Consider the following 22,264-nt stretch of genomic DNA (forward strand, 5'->3'; position numbering starts at 1 on the left):
ATGATTATCATTGAGGATGGATATGAAACATTCTTCCTGGGAAAGTCTGTATATATGTATGTTAATAAGAAATCTAAAATTCAAATAGTAATTATCTAACAAGAATAAAATGTTTACCATTATTCAGCAGAAAGTTCAGTAGAATAATATACAATAAGTGATTACAATTTTTATTATTTAAAATTAAAGTAAATTAATATATATAGCCTTGAATACATATGTAGCTACAGAAATTAATAAATGAAATTCAAAATGGAATGTTATAAATTAAATCTCTTGTGATAATTCTAATGTTCTATTTCACAATGCTCAAGAATGTGGTGACTTAAATATTAATTATTCTCTTGATTATTTTCAATCAAAAATATAAGAAAGATATAATTTAAGATTATAAAAAAATGACTGTAATATAATTATAAAAATCTATTGTGTACTGAATTTGGGCAGAGCACAAGTCCACTCATTCTTACTTTAGTTGAATGTACTATTAATATTTTAATTATTTTATCCTAATTTTTTCTTATTAGGCAAATATACACTATTTCTCACATTAGTGATATATAAATATTGAACTTTTTTAAAAAACTAAGACAAGTGGTAAAAACTAGTAGAGAAAATGCAAATAGTTTTGCAGAATAGCATAAAGTAAAAAATAAAAGCCTTCCTCTTCACTTTAATACATATTCCCACCTCCCAGAGTATAAGGCTACCAAAGTGATATATTAAATTATTATATATTTCTCCAAATATTCTCCATAATTTTTTATATGCTCCTTCACACAATTTAATATCAGCATATGTGGAGCTACACCCATTTTCTTGGTTGCATAGTATTCCATTATATAAATGTACCTTACATTTTTTAAAACTATCATGTGGTTAGGATTTTTCTTGTTTTTACTCTTACTGAAAACATTATGCAAATAAATATCTGCATACTTGTAAGAGTATATTTTCTAAACAAATTTGAGGAAAAAATACTTGCACTAGATCAGATCTTCCTTATATACATGCTCTATGGGATATTATCAACTTGACCTCCAAAATTTTCACCAGTTTTGCACAAAAAAGAAAGGCTTTCTTTTCTTTCATTTCTGAAAGTATTTCTGCATCACTTAAACTATATCTAATGTACATTCAAACTTTACGTACGAACGTACGTGAATGTACGTTTAAACTTTCAAAATTAAATTAACATCAAAAATTTCCTTTGTGTATTTTAGCCTTTACTTCCTGTTCTTTTTCAGCTCTATTCTATTGTCTGTACTTCAGTACTATACTTTTCTTTTTGTTCTGTTGTGTGTGCATAACTTTTTTATCTACAAGAGCCTTTCCTTGAGTTGGATTCCATTAGCAATAAAATAAACATTTACACAGAAATGTACCATTAAAAAACATTTCACATTCATTCCTTTTTATTATTTTGGGTCAGATTTCTTTTTTTTTTTAAGATTTTATTTATTTGTTTTTAGGGAGGGAAGGGAAAGGTGCAGATAGATATATATAGAGAGAGAGAGACATCAAAGTGCGGTTGCTGGGGGTTATGGCCTGCAACCCAGGAATGTACCCTGGCTGGGAATCAAACCTGGGACACTTTGGTTCCCAGCCCGCGCTCAATCCACTGAGCTATGCCAGCCAGGGCTAGATTTCTTTTTTCCTCAGTGGAAATATATTCCTGAGTATACATGTTAAGAAAATTTTTTAGCACTTGGGTTTTTAATTTGTTCATTGACAATACTGTAGCTGGAAATGTTAGGAGGATGGATTTCTAGCATTTGTCTGATATCTAGCAAATGATAGCTTTTTCTCAGTATAAGATTATAACATAATTGCCTGTTAACCTTATAGTTTTCTATTATTTTTCCTTGAAAACTATGACCACTTAGAAGTCTTACAAGACAATGGCATTCTAGCTTATTTATAGTGACTCTTTAATGTGAGATAATTGGAAAAAAGCCCTAAATAATGTTCAAAACTGCTTATATAATTTTTAGTTAGGAGAATATTTATTCATTCTCTAAAAAAGGTAAAATTCAATCATGTAATTTTTTTTTTACTAATAAGTACTTTTGTTACAATAAAAGTTGAGAACTCCAGGATGACATAATTTTAAATAATATGTCAATTTCTTTTGCTACATATGTTGACTATGAATCATATTCCTGAAGTAACCAAAATTCTGGGCTTATATGTGGAGAAACCGCTTATATCCAAAAGGAATGCACAAGCTATTTCTGGTAATATGGGTGATGGTTTCACCCTCTCTTTAATGAGTCAGTTCACTTCTCTCATTTAATGAGACAAGATCTCCTGTACAAGAGAAGGCAATGAGACTTTCCTAAAATCTGTGTCCACTAAGGAGGCAGTTAGTTGTTATTCCATACTTTTGCCAAATTTGTGAAAGTCAGCAGTATTCTGTATATGTTGGTCATGTTTTCAGAAGATACAGGGTTGGATTTTCAGAACTTTGATGTCTCTCTTTTAGGTCAAGCTGAATGAACGCATCATAGTCACTTCACAAGGACTTCTAATCCGTTCCATTCAGGATTCTGACCAAGGACTGTACCACTGCATTGCAACAGAAAACAGCTTCAAGCAGACCATAGCCAAGATCAATTTTAAAGTTTTAGATTCCGAAATGGTAGCTGTTGTAACAGACAAATGGTCACCATGGACCTGGGCCAGCTCTGTAAGGGCTTTGCCCTTCCACCCAAAGGACATCATGGGGGCATTCAGCAACTCAGAAATGCAGATGATTAACCAGTATTGCAAAGACACTCGGCAGCAACATCAACATGGAGAAGAATCTCAAAAGATGAGAGGGGACTATGGCAAGTTAAAGGCTCTCATCAATAGCCGGAAAAGTAGAAACAGGAGGAATCAGTTGCCAGAGTACTAATGTTTTCTTACATGGGGGACTTATGCTTCCCATAGTCATCAATGATCCATCTGCGTTCAGTGATCAAATTTTGAACAATCTTGTTCTTACCCATGGGAAATTCCTGAGAAAGGCAATTACACACTCCTAAAGTGAATGTTACATGAACTGAAATGAGCATGTATTTTCTTGTATGATATCGACTAGCACTAGACATGTCATGGGCCTCATGGTGCATATAAATATTTAAATTAACCTAGATTTTATTTATGTCTTTATTTACCTTTTCTTCAAATCAATATGGTGGTTATAAAACTAGAATTTTTACATCATCCCTTAATGAAACAAGGGCCATAAACCTGTAACTTTCCTTTCTTTGAGGATTTCTAGTTGTCACTGATTTAATATATGAAAACAGTTACCAAGTTTACAACTTTTACATGGTTGAAGTTGTATAAATGCATGTGACAGAGTAGCTGTCAAAGTATGTGGAATAGAAAAAAGACAAGGAAGAGAACATCTAAGTTATATTAAAAAAGGTTCATAAGGAGAAAACGACAAGTTTATATGCTTTGAGTTAAATATGTTGTTGGTTACTTTTAATTTTGTAAAAATTGTCAATTGTGGAGATCTGTCATTGATCTTTGTTCCCTTGTATCAGGAAGATAAAATGAATGACCCTTACTATAAATGTCTTCAATTGGAGTTATGTCAGTGAAGCATTTAAGTTTATATTCCTATGTTTTCATCTTCCAAACAAAAGCACTTTTTTGGAAGTCATTGAAGTTATTCTAGACTCAGAGACTATAATCTAATACTGTTGAATCAAGTATTGAGTTTGTTCTAGTATTTCAGTCTTTGTGACAAATTAAACAATATAAGAAGAAAAAGTTTTCAAATATCACCCCTCATGTACATGAGTGATGAAACCATCACAATGAAATAACAAGGAAAACAAAGTAGAAAATGCAATTTTATTAACAAAAGTTTATGAAAATATGACTAGTTTTTAACTTTAATAATTGATTTAATAATTAATCATGAATTAATTTCATGATTTCACATATTTTTGTTGTTTACCAATCTCAGATATCATCTGGATTATTAAGTAACCAGCTTATTTTTAATGATCTTTTGTGTGTTCTGAGGAGGTGTTCATTTTGTGGAGAAATGAAAAAAATCTGGTCTGAATAAAAACAGACATACTTTCTTGTAAAAGGGTGTTTGTGTATTATGTTCATTAGTATGTAAATACAAACATGGGAAGTTTTGTGATGAATAAAATAATTATCTTGTAGTTGTATGTTTGAATTATATTATTAGAATAATTTAATAGTTTTAAATTGTTTAAATAGTTTAAAACTCAGTAATTTATTGAGTTTTTTTACTCCAAATAACAAGATGAAATAATATGAATGTATCTTCCTACTTTCATATTTCATTTAAAGTCACAAATTTTGCTCTTTTATTTCATTTATCATTTAAGATATTTTTATGTTTCCAGGTACAAACAGAAATCACATGATATACCTAATCAAAATTTATCACAAAAGTTTTATTTGTAGTTAACTATCCATGAAGAAGGTAATCAAGGTAAATAGGTCACCTTTTTCAGCACTGCAATACAAAGCTTCAAGAACTAAAAACCATTGTCAAAATGAATGTATCTGATAATCAGAATCTAAGAATGTGATTAATTATCTAAGTGGTAGTAAACTATGACATTATAAGAGAAGGCCTCAATGGGCAAAAATAGCTGTTAAACCTGGCAATAATATTGTTCATTTTTTAAAAAGAGCTATTAATTAAATACTATTATTACAAATGTGTATGATTCTGAAGTATTCTCTAAAGCAACTTATTATACAAATAATTTGCCTGCTTAAAGGGTCTAAATAAACTTGTTTACTTCTCCTCTATGTGCACAAATAGAAATGTGTGCAAAGCCAGAACCATCTTCTATATTTAGTCAAGCTCTTCTATATACAGAGTTGAAAGTGCAGTTGTTTCACAGTCAGAAAATAGGGGAACCTACAGAGGACCCCTTGCTTCATGTATACCCAAACTGATAAATGATAAGGGTGTTTGGTTTGGTAATATTATTTGTGCTCTTTAATACCTTTTACTTTGAACATTATTAAATTGTGTAGGCTATAATTACTTTTAAAATTATAGAAATACTTCTTGAACAGAACTGCCAAATGTAAAGAAAATTTTCTTTCTTAAAACTATTGTTAAAGTATACTGAATGTTGGTGGTTGGTTGGTTTCATTTTCTGTAGTTTGACAATTCGAAGGCTTAATATGTTTTCCATTTGTTTTGTATATAACATTTCCTAGAAAAGCACTTTTTTTCTAAGTGTAGGTTTGTGAATAGATGTTAGCATGATGAAACTGTCATTACAGTGAATGTTCACTCCATGTAAGAAAATAAGCTAAATGTAGTTAGTATATTAATATTTAATTGGATATTGAATAAAGCATTTGCCTGTCAAAACTTAGATTTTGAGATTTCTTCTATTTCTGGATTTGCAATCTGTAGTAGTGGAAGTGGAGAAAGAAGAAACAATAAAAATTAAGTTACCCCAACAAATCTTTCAATCTGGCGATACTGTACTACTCCTTAATTTCCACATTTTTTCCTTAGTATCTTCCTTGCTTGTATCTCAGTTTAACCTTAATTTGAAATAATGTCAATGTATTCCTTCTATTAATTTCAGTTCATTTCTGGAGCTTTATAATTCCTACCTAAGTAAAAAATTTTTAAGAAAAAGATGACAGTTTCCTATATATACCCTTCTATCTAAAGTCAAGAGACACTGTAGCTTTGTTTGGAAGCAGAGTTAAGCCTGTAAAAATCTTTAGTCCAGACAAGGAAATAAGCAGACCAACTAAGTAAAAATGCTCACTTAACAAGAGGCATTGAGAATTTTGTGGAATTCTGTGTGCAATGACAAAACTGTGGAAGACTGTTGTGGAAAATAATTTTTACTTTTTTTTTTCATAATTTATCCTATCATCTTTTTATCCAATAGCCCTTTTCTACAAGAATGCAGTCCCCTCTGCAAAAATCAAAACCAATTGTCGCAAATTCCATGTATGTGCTATTTGGCGAATTTTATGGCCAATAAATTGTTTTTCCTAAGGGGCCTTGGGTCTATATTTCAGTTTTTATGGTTTCATCACAAGGTTCCTTTCATAGTGCACAGATATTGAGAATTGGAAGAACCAGCTCTGAGATAAAAAAAGAAAAATGCCATCCTCACTCCACTGCCTAATGTGTTTGTCTATTCACCTCATAAAATAATACTTTCCACTCAGTTTGAATTGTGTATTTCTCAGGGCTATTATGTTGCCATGCTTGAGTGTTACTTACATAAAATGCTATTAAAGAATGACATTATAACAAACACATTAAAACTGTTTATTCTATGTTAGATTACCACCCAACCCCTAAGAACAAAAAGCAGGGTACATTCTACTTTTAAGTGTTTTCCTTTCCTCTGAATTATTTATATAAAAAATGTCATCTAAACATTTTATGAGATCAAAAACATCATAATTTCTGCATGGAAAAATGGATATATGATTGAATTATTATAAAAATAAATTATTCCCATTGTTTCTCTGGATTTCTTTGTTTTAGATATATGATCTTTGACCCATGAGTGGTACAAAAAGATAAAAGGAATTTCTTATTTTCCTAGATCCTTTCAAAATTTTATGTCTGCAATCCTATAGAGGAAAAAACAGTTATATCTTCCTGTTTTATTTTTTTTCTTTTACTGATTTGAGTTTGTGCATGCATGCTTGTGTCATGGTACAAGTTATAATCATCTTCCTTTCTCTGCTTCTGAGCAGAACTGCAAACAAAATAGAGCATTGCTCATCAAACAGAGAAGTTTGGACCTTCAAAATATCTTCTGAGTTGGTTTGGCAATTGAAAATCGTGGATGGTAGCTGAAAATCAACTTGACTCATGGATTTGAAAAGCAGGCATGGTAAACAAAAAAACTGAGGAGGTGCTGCTACCAAAGCCACACCAGCCTAGAGAATCAGTGAAGTCCTAATGAGGTTTTCACACACATGTACGCATGTTTGTCATGTCCACAGCTTATGCACAAACTTATCTACAAAATAGCTATATTCAGTTTCTATTATTTCAAAATACATATCAATTTCTGCTTCAAATTCCTATTTGAGCTCCAGGGAACATTACATTTGTCTTGATAAATTGTTGCTTTCCTTAATAGAATTATAGTGAGATATTGTATATATGTAATCAATTGATATATATATAAAGTTTTATATACATATAAATATATATCAAATGAATTTATGAGAATTAAATAAGTTAATACATGTGGGATTCTTAGTGCCTGAAGCATAGTAAAAGTTAAATGTGTATGCTATTGTTTTCCCATTAAGAGAGCAAAATTATTTCTTCCAAGTGTTTCAGCATTTATCCCTCTTTTACCTCAGATTGCATCAGAATAGTTCAACAGATATTTGATGTCACTTGTCTATATTGGCATCTATGGTGACACCATTTTTTTATTTAATGTTGCCATCAGTTCACAGGTGTTGTCGGAGTAGTCCTTGTCGCTGATGCAACATCCTTTTAGAAAGGATGAGCTTTTCACTACATCCAAACACTTAATGGAATAGAGGTTTTTCTGCAAGACAAGCTGGGGGCCACTCCTACCTGAACTACTAGGAAGTGTGGGTGTGTGGATGCTTGGCCCCTCCAGGAACTGAAACTTCTCAATATACAAACATACAAGTAAGGTAGAAACAGGACTCAGAATTCCTGTGTGCTCACCAGCGTTTCCCCACAATCCACCCCTACTCGCTATCATGTCTGATGGCTCGGAGTATTCACTAAATGTCTCCCTGGGTGTGAGCTGTGCATTTCACTTTTTGGTGCTCTGGTCCTTCCTGGGAGAATTTTCCAAAGCTATGTAGCCCCTGACACATTTCTAAAGTTGACATCTAAATACTCTATTCTGTGTTTAATTAGTTGCCAAATATTTAACTTCCAGTTTGATAGAAATTATGACATTTAAAACATATTGCTTTATTTATTTATTTATTTATTTAGCTCCATGGTTTATGTAGAGGTATGGTGATAAATTTCCAAATACTTAGAGATTTTTTCAGATATATTATCAGATATCTATTAATTTCTGATTAAATACCATGGTGGTCAGATGGTATAAAGTGAATGATTTCAAGCCATTTATTAAGACATGTCTTAGTACCAATTCTATAGTCTATTCTAATAAGTGTGCATTTGTTCTGTGTAACATTCAATAAGTGTCAACTTACTTGTTAATAATGTCTTTCAAATTATTTATATTTTTACTATCACTTGTTGGTCCATTTTATCAAATCCTGAGATAAAGTTGTTAAAATCTCAAGCTATGCCATGTATTTATTTATTTACTTATTTATGCCAACTTTTTTCTCATACATATAGAAGTTTTAAAGGTACACACACTTAGTACTGTAATTGTTCTTAAAGAACTTAATCTTCTTAACATTTAAATCTTTGGGGTATTATTTTCTCTAAATCAGCTTAGTGCAAGATAGGGTCACACCATTGTATGCTCATTTTTACTCAAATTATATATTTGCTACATTTTAAGTGTATCATTTAAAAATATAGTTGGATTATTTTTATTTTTTTAATCTAGACTGAAAATATATGCCTTTTATTTGATAAGTCATTTACAGTTAAAATAATTATCAATATAATTCAGGTTAGCTCTTTCATTTTGTAATTTCATGTTTTTTTCATGTTTCTTAACACAGATTTATTTCAGAGAGGTCTAAATTACAGATTAAAAATTTAACAAAATTATGCATTTTGGAAACCCATGTTTCTCATAATAAAATGAAAACAACAGTTCAGTGAGAATAAATAATTTTCTTTTAAAAATGCATCTTTCCAAGCTTTTGCCATAGACGTTTGAGGTCTTTGAACTAAAGGATCTCAAAATGTAGTAAAGGACGCCAAGTGATTTTTTTTATTTTTGTTCAAGTAGAGTTCTCTCCATTTTCCCCCCACCATTCACACCCCCACCCCACCCATCCCTATCTATCTCACCTATAAGTGGAACCTAATCAACAAAACAAACAAGTGAGAAAAATATAACCAGAGACGGAAATAAAGAACAAACTGACAGTGACAAGAGGGGAGGGGAGAGGGGGTCACGGGGAAAGGGGAGAAGGGTAAACAAGGAACATGTGAAAAAGACACATGGACGAAGGCAAAGGCGGGCATTTCATGTCTTTATCCCATTTCTTTTCTGCCTTTTGATGAGTAAATTCTGTATTTTGTTCTATCCCATTTTTCTCATGTATTACCATTTAGCTATATTTTTGTGCTATTGATAATTTCTGTAGTTATTACACTATTTATCTTTAAGTTATCATGGTCTACCTTCAAAATTTATACTATTTTTAAAACATTGGAAGAATATTACAACTGTGCAACTGAAATTATTTTTCTCACCCTTAATCCCCTTGTTTTCTATATTGCATTTGTATAGATACCACAATATATTATTGTTATTATTATTGCTTTATAAAAATGACAAGAATGGAATCAAAATATATAAATTTGGTACCCACTACTATATTTTTAATTAATAAAAGAAAAGCTCTTATATAATGTTCAGGAATGCTGTAGTATTCCTATTTCTCTGATTTATATTTCTATTCTACTTGCTCATAAAAGTTTATTGTGATATATATTTTATATTTTAAAGGCATTGATTACTTTTCATACAATTCTGCAACAAAAAATGCATATTCACTTAATTTCCATTTAAAATATACCATAACCATGAGACTCTAAGTATTACATTTTTCTTGTAGATTAAATCAAAATTATAAATTACCAAAATTTGGCTAAAAGCCTAAGTACATACCAACTTTCGAAAATCACTAAATATAAAAAGTAAAATGTTCAGTAAAAATTTATATAATGAGATAGATGAAGCTTCTTTTTCTTCCATTAGTTAAATTACCTGCAGATGAATCTTACACGAGAGAATGAAACAAGGTTCAACAAAATGCTATTTCTAATAAGCACTAGCAACTATGCTTGCATAAGTAGATGAGAATGGGAGGAATTTTATTTCAGTGCTGCTATTGAAATATTTAAATACCTTTATGTTCTTCATGTGTCACACCCTTATTGTCAATTTTTTTTAATTAATTGACTGACAATTTGTTTTTGTTCTCTTACAATTTTATTTTTAAAAAATGTTCGGAAGCCATCATTCTTCTCAGCACTTGTACCAATAGTTCCAATACTGTCTTTGGTGTGTACTCTGGCTCAATGGAGCCCCCTCCATGGTTTTTCCAGGAAAATTATTTGTAATACAGACTCCCAGAAGCCATGTCCTTACTGAGTGGCCTTATGAGAGTTACCTAACCTTTCTGCACCTATTGTGTGCCTCATCTGAAAAATGAGGATAATGATGTTATTCACCTTATGAAGTTGTTGTAAGGGTTGGTATATTTACACACAAAATATTATAACATTTCTGCCACATGATTAAGATATTATACGTTCCATTTATACTCACTTTGCATGCTAATATAACACCTTTCTGCTTCATTCCAAAGTTCCAGTAAGTTTATCCTTATTATTGTTCCAATGTCCTTATCTTCCTACCACTGGCCAGCAGACAATCTGATGACATTGGAATGTTAGGCACTTTGTGGGTCTTCATTTTTAACCCCAAACTTTTTTTTAATCCTCACCCAAGAATAATTTTTTACTGAATTTAGAGAGAGAGGAAAGGAGAGGGAGAGAGAAAGAGAGAGATGTTTGGGAAAAACATTTAGTGTTTGCCTCCTGTATGCACCTTGACCAGGGATCTTACCTGCAACCTTTCCTGGTATATGGGACTATGCTCCAACCAACTGAACCACCCAGACAGGGCTAACCCTGAACTTTATTTTCCAAATGAATACAGCAGGCTCTTTCTTTCATCAAATGGAATTCTTTTCCATTCACTTGGTAACATTGGAGTGAGAGGCTGGCTCTCCTGGATCTTAGATTAATTCATCCTGGTTGTTAACTGTCACCAATTGTTATAAACTTGACCTTTCTCATGAGGCTTCTTGATATCCCCACACTGCAGCCTCCTGTCGGTGCGGTGGCAGCCAGCCCTCCAGGAGTGGCAATCACGGCTGTGCCAGGTACATCACAGCATCAACAGTAACATAGTGCCATCCCTCATAAAAATAAGCATTTATTCATTATTTTCAGTGAACATGGCTGTATAAACATGCATACTATACATAATATCTGCTTTCTTCCCAGGATCTTCTAAAGTAGCCAGTATAAATCTCTTCTGAAAAGGACAAACTGAGAGTCTGATGCATTTACAGACTTGCCCTGAGTTACATAACTTTCTAAAGGCCCCAAAGCATGAAATACAAACAGTTTAGCTCCAAACTATAAGCGTCTTCCATATTTAATTACTGAGAATCTCACTAAGGTATATCCACTACAAAATCTTCAAATACAGTGGCCTTTATAATCTGACTTGTAGGACACTAGGTAACACCTATTACAGGCCATGGAGTCAGAATGCCTAGATTTTACTTCCTCAATTACTGTTGTCTACAAGAGCCTATCAGGCCCATGATCATTGTGATAATTTCAATCTCATGCGACTGTCAGGACTGAGGTAATTCATGTAAAGTGCTTACAACTTGCCTGATGTAAAATGAATATCAGATAATATTGGTTATTTTATTACTATGCCTTTGCTGCTGGAAATGCCATTTATTAATTTTTACACCATATATTTGTTGAGCACTTACTATGTGCTGTAGTTTAAGTATTGATGTTATAGCAGGGAACAAAAGCAATTTCCTTGCTGTTGCAAAGCCTACTTTATTGAGGGTAAGACAAGAAAGAAACAAGCAAATTATCACATAATAGTTAGGCTGAGATACATGCTATGAAGAAATTTAAAGTGAGGTAATCATGCAAATAACAGGGGTAAAGAGCTTTCAGGGAAGACAGAGAATTCCGTGAAAACTCCCAGGGTGAAGACAGTTCTGGCAGGCTTGAGGGAAAGTAAAGAAAATTTGTGTGGCTGGACCTAAGTGAGAGAGGAGAAAGAATACAAGTATGAGATGGGATCCAAAAGGCAGAGAATCCAAGGCAGGTGCCTGGGTCCTGATGACCAGGGGGAGAAATTTAGGCTTGATTCTCAGGGTTACAAAAGCCATTGAAGGCCAGTGATGTCATCTGAGTGAGTTACATTCAATACATGATATTCCTGGCTGTATTTCAGAAGACCTCTGAGAGCAAGAATGCAAACAAAGAAAACAGAACTAGAAGTCCAAGATAAATTTTTAAAAGCATGAATAACTGTGGTAGACTTAAGTATTGACTTCCATTCAACAGAGGTATAATCGACTGGTAAAAGATCCCTCCTGGGTGTACATTTGAACTGGATGAAAGGGGTGATGTGAGAGAATCCTCACTCCCTGAGATTGGGGGAGAATTGTTGGGGCAGTACACACCACAAGGGAAAGCAGCAGCTTGACGAGAGACCTTCAAGAGAGGCCTGAGCTAGCATGTGCAGAAACTGTCAGAACAGTAACATTCAGGGGAGGAAGTGGCTTCAGTTTCAATATTGAGAACCAGAACAGTCATGGGTAAAAAGCCAAGGGCCATTAAAGACAATGTTGTGTGGATGCTTTCGGATAGGCTGGGGTCACATGGACAGGGACCATAAATAACTGAGGATGCAAACGGCCTCCATGGATGAGAGTCCACAATAAATAACGGTACTGAAAACACAACTCGACATGTTTAATAGGCCAACTATTTGCAAAGACCAGCTGCCTTAATGGCCCTGTTACTTAATCCTGATTTAATTTACTAGAAGGGATGTACTTTCCTCTTGAACTTAGAAAACTTGTCTAGGTGACAGAGGACAGCTTAGAGAATGGAGTGTATGGTGAAACATCCTTTTTCAGAAAGGTAAAGTTACAGTGTAGTTTATGTAGGAACTTAAATCTTTAATTAGGGGCTGGGGTCCCCATGGAAGCAGTGAACCCAGAACTACTACGCTTCCCACAACAGACTCTCTCCCAGATGACTGCTTTCCCTGCCATGTGAAAGGGGAGACTAAGTGTTTCTAGAGAGATGGGCACTGGACTGACTCCCTTAAGCTGGCATTGAAGCTTTGAAAATGGAAGTAAATCCAGGTACCTTCTCAGAAACAGAATAATTATGGGTACTGTAATTACCCATAATTATTGTATGGGAGAAGAGTATGGGTACTCTTCTCCTATGCCACGCTGGGCTTTGCCATGTCTGAGGCCAGGTGGTGGGGTTGGGGGAGGGACCACCTACCCATCCCTGCTGCTTTGATTCCAGGCCATGCCCAGTGCTTGAATGTGCTCAGCTTTATCATTAAACACAACATTCCTCAGGGAAGGAGGGAAGGAAGGAAGGAAGGAAGGAAGGAAGGGAGAAAGGAATTATCAGAGAACAGCAGGGAGAGTGCTTTAACCTCTTCGAAATTGTCAGCACTTGTTTTCCTGTTTTTACTTTGTCAGGAGAAATAATGAAAACTTTTTTGCAGGCTTCCTTGAAATACTTTTATTTAGGAAAAAAGCACAACATTGTTAGGATTTCTCCTACTTCCCTCAGTTGGTTTATTCCTTTTTGCTTGTCCATGCCATATTGTAGCATTCACTCTCTTTATTGTGCTTAATCTGTTATTTTTGTCTCTGTTATTTTGCCAGCTATAGTGCGAGTTTACCATTTCCATCACTTTTTATGACTACCATCTAAGACATTGCTAACCGTATAATAAGTGCCTAATAAACATGTGGGTCCTTCTCTTTTTGATAGTATATGGCAAATCCTTTTAAAATCTCATGTCTAACGAATCAGGAACCATTAATACTAGGTACTATAATACGGATCTCAGAACATAAACAGTTATGGGTTTGATAATTCCTAGGCTTTATTATGGTAAGTAGAACACTCACTAAAACTTATCAACAAACAATTAAAAATCTAGCCTCTGGCTCCATAGAACTAAATAACACTATTTTATCCTCCAAGGGAAAGAAAGCTAAGACAAAAACAAATATTTGTTAATAAATATAGTCAAAAAGTTCACTCTATATTACAAGGGCAACAAGAGAACATGATGAAAGTACCTACTTTTTTCTACGAGTGTTCAGTTAGCTCTGTAAGTCCTGTTCACCTAATTCCCACAGTAATTCCCACAGTAATACCCAATTCCCACAGCAATACCTATTTGGTATGCATTGTTATATCATTTTATATATGGAAAAACAAGCTTAAAGTTTCCACAGCTAGCAAGTTGCTAGACTAGGATTGAAAAACACATTTACTTTTGTACTATTCCTCCCAAGGAGTACAAGTTGGGAGAATGGAGGCCTCGCTGTGATAATCAAGGAAAGTTTCATGCTGCAGAGGGGTCTTGGAACAGACTGTGAAGCATGGAATTCACAGAGGTTAAAGTGGAGGAAGAACATTTCCATAGGTATAGATGTGGGAACATAATGAATACGCAAAAGGAATCTACTGATGGATTCTGAGAGTAGAGGTTTTGGAAGAGCAAAGGTAAGTCATGTATGCACAAGAAAATGGAGTTAATAATGAAATAAATGGGGCTAACAATGCAGCTAACATTAATGGGGTGCTTGCCAATTGCCAGGCATTGTTACTTATATGCATTATCTAGTTTAATTCTCATTTTCAGATCTAGGAACTATGTACTATTATTTATTTTTTATAGATGATGAAACCAAGGCCTAATAACATTAAGAAATTTAACATTAATAAGAGAGCTAATAGTCCGAATATTCTAAACTATGATGTCTTATTAAATTATGAGTGCCCATAGGTGCACTATGAAACTCAAGCAATCTTTAATGTTGATGATAATTTTTAGTAGGAAATAATTGAGTAATATCTATAAAAAGGAATTGCAGCTTTGTATTTCTGTTTATGCCCCTGCAGATAATATGATTTCATTGTATCAGAATTTCTAATAATTATCAGCTGTTATCAATTACACCAACAATTGTGATGTCTTAGGATGTCGTTTTTATCACAGGAAGCATCAATGCTTAAGATTAGGTTAAAATACTGCTCATGCGTAGAATTATTGACAAAGTCTGTGCACAATCTGGTTCCAAAAAATCTTCCTGACAAATGTAACAAATGTAGGGTTTAAGAACCCAAAAGACAAAAGGAACAGATTGTCAGGGTACATTGAAACAGCTGGAGCAAGGAAACAAGTGTTTTGAGAAGGATGACTCTTACAGATCACTCTGGGGGTGAAGAGCCTGAGGACAAGTGGAAAGACCAGGGTGTTCCCTATAGTAGCTACATAATCATTTTCCAGATGATAAAACTGAGACCCATAAGAGTTCACACATTTTGTAACTGAGACAGGTCTTCCATTTCTCAGTGCAGTGATTTTTTTCCCACATATGTAAGTGACTTAGAAACATGGTTATAAAGTGCAGAAAAGTGCACACAAGACCAAAAAGTTACTCTTCTTGGCTGTCAGCATCAAATGAGTAAGAGCTTGAATTTCTGGGATTCCAATTTGTTGCCTGGCTGCTGTTCAACTGCACTGTCTAACTAGACCAGATTTTCTTGGTCAGTCTTATTTGGCTTTGCTCAGCTGCACATGGCCTCGTTGTAAAATGGTGCCAAAATGACAGGCGAATGTGCTTTTCCTTACTCTGCATTTTCTACATGGTGAAAAAAATTAAAAGCTTCACCCTCAGGGTCACAATGACAACTTTCTCCAATTTTCTCAGCAGTAATTGACAATTATCTTGTCAGCATCACTGTCTTTTTAAACAGGTGCTGGGAGTGAGACAATCAACCACAGGGGTAGTGAACAGAAAAGTCATCTGAAGAAAGGTTATTTAAAAAATTCCCAAGTTTGTCCTCTGTTTTGCCTCTCCTTTTTAGAGAAGCCAACATGTGGCCTGAAACTGAATGGATGCACCTCTGTACTGATCCCACATTACCTGACCCCCCTCCCAAGCTCTTTCTTTTCCCTACCTCTTCCATGCTTCCATCTCCTCAATTCCAGTGCTTCTCAAATTTCAATGTGTACATTAATCACCTCTGAACATGTAAAAGGCAGATTTTATTGAATGGGCCTGGGACTAGTCTGGAGGTTCTGGATTTTTAACAAGCACCTAGGAGATGCCCAAGTTGATGGTCTGCCAACCATACTTTGAGTGGCAAGAGCTAGTTCATGTTTATAGTTGATGTATGAGAGGATGAAGATACAATTTGGAAGAAGAGAACAGAGAATTTATTTATTTTTCTTTTCTTCCCACTCTTCACCATAAGACCAGTTTTCCTTTTCTTTATCAACAATTTGAAACAGTCTTCGGTTGGAATAATTAAAGCAGACTTGAAAAATATGCACTATTTCCTTGCATACAATTACTTGTTTCTTTTGAAGTAATATACAAAGAACTTTTCTCTAAGGAACTTAATTTTTTGTACTTTTTTATATAAATTAATATGATTTTCTGGGTGCTTACTTTAAAAACACTGGGGGGGTAGTTACAATTATTTTCACCAACATTCAACCTGAATTAGGATAAGGTTAAGACCAGTGGTGCCCTAGGCAAAGTTTTAACAACTGGCTACACCGGAGGAAAAAGAGAGAGCCCTGGTGCACAACATCTGGTTATTTTCATGATATAAATATTACCATCATGTCTATCAATAGGAAGTCACCAAATACTAAACTAGGAAGAGATTCCCAGGATTGTGTTGAGTCCTGGCAGTAGGAACCACTGAGAGACTCTCCACAAAGAGGTTGTTGAAGCTGTAAGGGAGGAAAACATAACTCAAAGAAAATTACAAAGAAAAAATATTGACTATAATTTTCTATATAACTTTGTGTCTCTGTGAAATCTTCTATTGCAATTATCTTTGTTTCATGGTTAATTTTGAATTTTCTCCCCAGACATTAGATCATAAGTCAGTGTTCTAAATGTCTTTAGTCATTTAATCTATACTAAATTATTATTTTTAAAAAAGGTGTGAACTGTGAAAGGAAGGGACCATCAAAATTAACTCGATTAAACTAGTTTTGAGGTGGGGGGAGGACAGTACATTGATAACTTTTTAATTAAAAAATAAGGAGCCCTGACTGGTGTGGCTCAGTGTGTTGGACATCACTCTGCAAACCAAAAGTTCACCAATTCAATTCCTGGTCAGGGAACATGCCTGGATTTCAGGCCAGGTCCCCAGTTGGGGGCATGGGAGAGACAACCAATCGATGTTTCCCCTCACACATCAATGTTTCTCTCCCCCACTTCCCTTCTTTCTAAAAATAAATAAATACAATCTTTAAGAGAAATAAGGAAACTTACAGAACAGATCTTGATGATTATCATCTGTGATTTTTAGGACAATATTTCTTAAATTGTGGATATTCTGAGGAAATTCCTGTATTTCTAAGACAAATGTGAAGTAGTGGTATTTCTAAAAACATTGTGATTTCAGTTAGAGGAAAGGTGAACAGTAGAGTTCTGAGGGAAGCAACAGGCAGGCACATCCCTCATGCACAGCAGAATCAATATGAAGTCTAACTGTGATCATTGAGCACATTACACTTTCTAACTGCTAGACTAATGAGGCTATAAGAGAAATGGACAGGATTTTGAATAACATGTAGCACAGCACTTCGATTCTGGGCTCTGATTCTGTCATTTAAAAAACACCAGATATTGTTGGGCTAAGGACCCAGTGAAAATGTGTGCATGAGGACCTAGCATAAAATGAGGAACCATTAAGGAAATACACATAACTTTCAATTAATCGTGGCATATTTAACAATCTTGAAAAAGAAATCTTAGAACTGAAGACCTTTTTTTCCCCGTTGAGGGCCTATGCTCTGGAGTTTCTCCCAAATCTTCATCGTTGGCTTCTTCCTTAGAGTTTTTTTGGACTGAAGAGCAAATCAGCTCCAACCAAAAGCAACAACAACAAAAAAAATGACAAGTGAAATTATTTCATAGAGCAATAAAGTATGAAAGCTAGAAGGAAGCTAACAGATGACATAATGTGGTTTAACTGATGCTTTAATTGATTTCATGCCTTGGGGATTACACAGTGTTCCTATCTAGCATTTAGGTGTGCCTCAGAGATGTTTAGGACAAAAATGAGAGTCCTTAATCAGAATCCAGTGGATTATGATTAGTAATTAGACATCATCCCTTTTTTCTATTTGTTCTAATTTAAAAAGGAGCTTGCTGCAAGGCAAAATACTACCCTGCATATCCATGCTCCAATATACAGACATTTACGGTTTAGTTATCAATTTATTTTTTTCCTTTGGTCATTTTATACACAACAGATAACATCACCACATGGCTTTTAGGATAATGCATCATTTTCACTGAAACACTCTGCCTAACTGAATTTGAGATACCTCCCAATTGGGTAGAGTAGCTTTTATAAAAATTGTCTCAACCAGGCCCATTCCGGCTAAATTTACGCCACCTGTTTCAATGTGCACGTCGTCACGGCCCACGGAGACTGCATTAAGTAATTAAGAGACCGACCACATACTGTCATTCTCTGTAACTGAATCTGTACATTCAATCAATAACCACCTAAAAGTGCTTAGGGCTACAAGATTAGGGCACACCCTGTGGAGTCAAGCCCTGGGTGATCTAAATGGGAGCGTGTTAATTTGTGACACCATTATGCAGTTTTCAGTCCCATTTTAATTAGTCATAAATTATAGCATAAGCCACATTGTTAACAAAATCATTCAAGACAGATTCTCCCTTTCTGTAGAAAAGATTCTAAATACTGTAGAGCTAAAGATAAAAGTAAATAACCAGTTGAGTAGAAGAAAATACATTAATTCTATCTGCCTTTCCTAGTCATGATTTGTCTCCTAAAGAAGAGCTGAATTCGTGATTGCTGCAGACCTTGCTATTTTCTGCAGACTAAAAGAAATAGTCATTTTGAAGTGCTAATACCACTGTAAACACAATTCATTTTATTTGAGTTTTTCTAGTTCCACTGGTGAAAGGCCCGTGCAGCTGTTGTTTACTAAATTGTCATTTGTTGGGTTAAAAGTTCACCGTACTCACCCAGAGCATGGTCACTGCTCAGGAATCGGATGACCACATCAGAGCTACATACTCGATGGATCATATAATTTGTTTTGGATCAGCTTCCCTCCAGATGCTAAAATCTGGTGTATTTATTAAGAATTGGCTTAAGCTCTAATTCACCCTGGAGTTCAACTGAAACAGACAAATTGATTGGGACCCATCCCAGCACATATGTCTCCTCCAAGCTTAAAGTGATTTAGGGTTTTGGTGTCAGTTACTGACCATTGGATAGATTTGTACTCATTCTAGGCGGTTAGTGTTCAACAGGGTTTCCACTCGACAGAAAACTTGAGGTGAATATGTCCCAGATGGCATTTTGAGACAGAGGTCTCTTACAAAAGAAGAAAAGAACACTTTTACAAATACTAAAGAGCAGCTCATATTTAAGGATTTTGATGGACAAATTCAGGGGCCTTTTCAAGCTCTGCAGGGTGCTTCTGAAACATGTTTGGAATGTAAACACATACTTGCATTGCCCAGCTGCCACCTGGCTTAGAGTGTGACCTTTCATAGAATTTTTGTATTTTAAAGCTAAAAGGAATCTTGGTGATCATTGGGGTCAGACTGTTTCTTTACAAAAAAGAAAACTGAGACTAAGGTAAAGTGAGTAATACACTCACATGAATTTGATTTTCATTTAAAACTCCAAGCTCTCTCCCATCCCAGAGGGCATCCTGGGGTCTCCGTCTTGGGTGCAAATCAGCAGTATGTCACTTATTGGTGACATTCTCTTCAACCTGTTTTTATGTTCACTTATCTCCCCTTTTTCTGCTTCCTTCTCTTGCCTTTTTTCTACATGTGCCTCTGCTCTCCAGTCCTTTTTTTTTTACCATTGCTTTTAAAAAACATTCCCAACTGTAGCTCTAAATTTTAATTATAGTACCAATAAAAATAGCCTGCAGAAAGAAAACAAGATAAAAGGCCTACTGTACACCTTCTTACTTGATTTCTGATTTCTGTCAAATTTCAGTGGAGAGTTTTTATTGTCTACAGTATTTGTCTGAAAAACATACTACCTTATGATATTTGGGGTTTTATTCTCATATATTTTACTTTACATTTTATGTGTATATGCAGAAGCAAAGACCTCATACTATTTTGAATAATTCAACAATACTTAGCACAGTTTTAGACTATTTATTTGAAAAGTCTATTTAATTTAATTTTCTATCTGGATTTTTAGATTAGTAGCTTTGATTTAGGAAATGTGTCCAATCAGTTAAATGGTTGCTTTCAACTAGTTTAGGGGGAAGAAAACACTTCTAAAATGCAGATTTGCCTTTGAACCTTAAACGTAAGAGGAATTTGAACACCCCAATTTATAATAAGATGAGCTAAATCTAGTATATGATTTAGACATTTTAAGGTTTACGGTTTGGGAGTTTTAACTTCCCTCACAGTTGAGAAACTATTTCAAGTCTTTCATTCAATCTTTGCTTCCACTATATTTTACACATGTGCACTCACACATCACTACAGCTGGAGTGCAAATGTACAAAAGAAACACAAAGTTCATTTTAATTAAAAGTTTACTAATGTAATCCTTAGCCCTGTATTCAAAATTTGTGTGATAGCCACAACAAAATGGATGTTAGACATACTATGTTAGGGTGGCAGAAATATGCTGTGGTCCTGATCAGTAACCATGATGTAGAGCTGTAAGTTAAAGAAATGAGAGTAACATAGAACAAAAGGACCTTGTACAAAGGTAATAGAAATGTTGTCAGTAAGACACAGATGAAGAAATGTGTCCTTGGGAGTGCAAGTTTGACGAACGGAAAGTACACGGCAGAGAAGGGATGAGGGTGACAGAGACACTGGGAGGTCAGTGGACGCGGCCCAGAGCACGCTGCACAGCGCGCAATGGCTCATGCTGATGGAAGGAGTGAAAAACACAGCACGGGGGCAAATGGACCAGGGTTAATTAATCATCACTGCTGACTAATGTGGGTCACGAAAATGTGAAAGGTCAATGAGTAGCACATTGGAGGGCTCAGTTTCTACTACATAACTACAGAAGTACTGGAAGTGAATTGTTAAAAGAGTGTGTCTGCGTATGTGTTCAAATATGGCAGGATAAATTTACTAAGATAACTTGTTTTTCTCTCACGATGTTTGCTCTCTTTCTCCTGGCCTTCATACTTCAAAGTGGGTGATCAGACCATGGTGTTCCCTTGCCCCTGGGGAGATTTGTGTAGCTTGTTGGAAAATCGAAACTGCCTTGGAAAAGTTGTGTCTTTATGATTCATATCATGTTGATTAGCTTTATATAAATTAACTTTTTCCCAAATAATTGCATTTAAAAGAATGCTTAAAGTTTATATTTTTATTAATTTTCATTTTCCAGTTTTACTGAGATACACGTAAGTGACATATAGCGCTGTGTAAGTTTAAGGGTATAGCACAACTATTTGACTTACATATATTGTGAAATGATTACCTTAGTAAGTTTGGTTAATCCATTATCTTATGTAGATACAAAAAAGAAAAAGGAAAAACTTGGTTTTTTTTCTTGTGATGACATCTTTTAGGATTTACTCTCTTAACAACATTTATACATACCATACAATAATGTTAACAACAGTCATTATGTTGTATATCAACTGCCTAGTACTTATTTATCTTATAATCAGAAGTTTATTACTTTGACCACCTTCCTTCAATCCCCTCTCCTCCAGTGCCTCAACTATGGTGACCATAAATCTGATATCTTTTTCTATGAGTTTATTTTTGTTTTGTTTTTTATTTTTTCTTTTCTTCCTTCCTTTTCCTTCTTCAATGAAGTTTTGCTTTCCTTTCTTCCTTTCTTTTCTTTTCTTTTCTTTTCTTTTCGTTTATTCCTTTTCTTCCTTCCTTTCTTCTTCTTCTTCTTCTTTTTTTTTTTTTGATGAAACATTGCGCAAGGAAAGGGGTTATATCATGGGAAGGGATCCTGAATGCCATAGGAATTTTTGCTGAAAAAGAATGTGGAAACATAGGTATATATCTAGAACCCAGGGGTTCACTGGAGCAACTCTTGCTCCTTTCATGCCTACTGATTAGGCTAATGAGCAATTGCAATAAACCCAAACTGGAAGCATTAAAGCAACTGAGAGCTACAAACCCTAATGAAGCAAGCCACACAGACCGAAATTCTAGGCAATGGTGAGAAAAGTATAAAACTGGTGCTAAAAGAAGGAGAAAATAGAAG

General features: G+C 34.6%; 1 protein-coding gene across 1 annotated transcript in view; it reads left to right on the plus strand.

The window, feature by feature from the left end:
- The window catches only part of SEMA3C (semaphorin 3C), a 173,700-nt gene extending 168,322 nt beyond the window's left edge, over nt 1-5,378 (plus strand). The window contains exon 18 of the mRNA XM_028525801.2: nt 2,486-5,378. Within this exon, the coding sequence (XP_028381602.1) occupies nt 2,486-2,899 (414 nt within the window). The 3' untranslated portion in view covers nt 2,900-5,378. The remainder of the gene's footprint in view (nt 1-2,485) is intronic.
- Nucleotides 5,379-22,264: the final 16,886 nt, after the last annotated feature.

This window comes from Phyllostomus discolor, chromosome 10 (assembly GCF_004126475.2).
Source record: "Phyllostomus discolor isolate MPI-MPIP mPhyDis1 chromosome 10, mPhyDis1.pri.v3, whole genome shotgun sequence".
Classification (NCBI taxonomy): Eukaryota; Metazoa; Chordata; class Mammalia; order Chiroptera; family Phyllostomidae; genus Phyllostomus; species Phyllostomus discolor.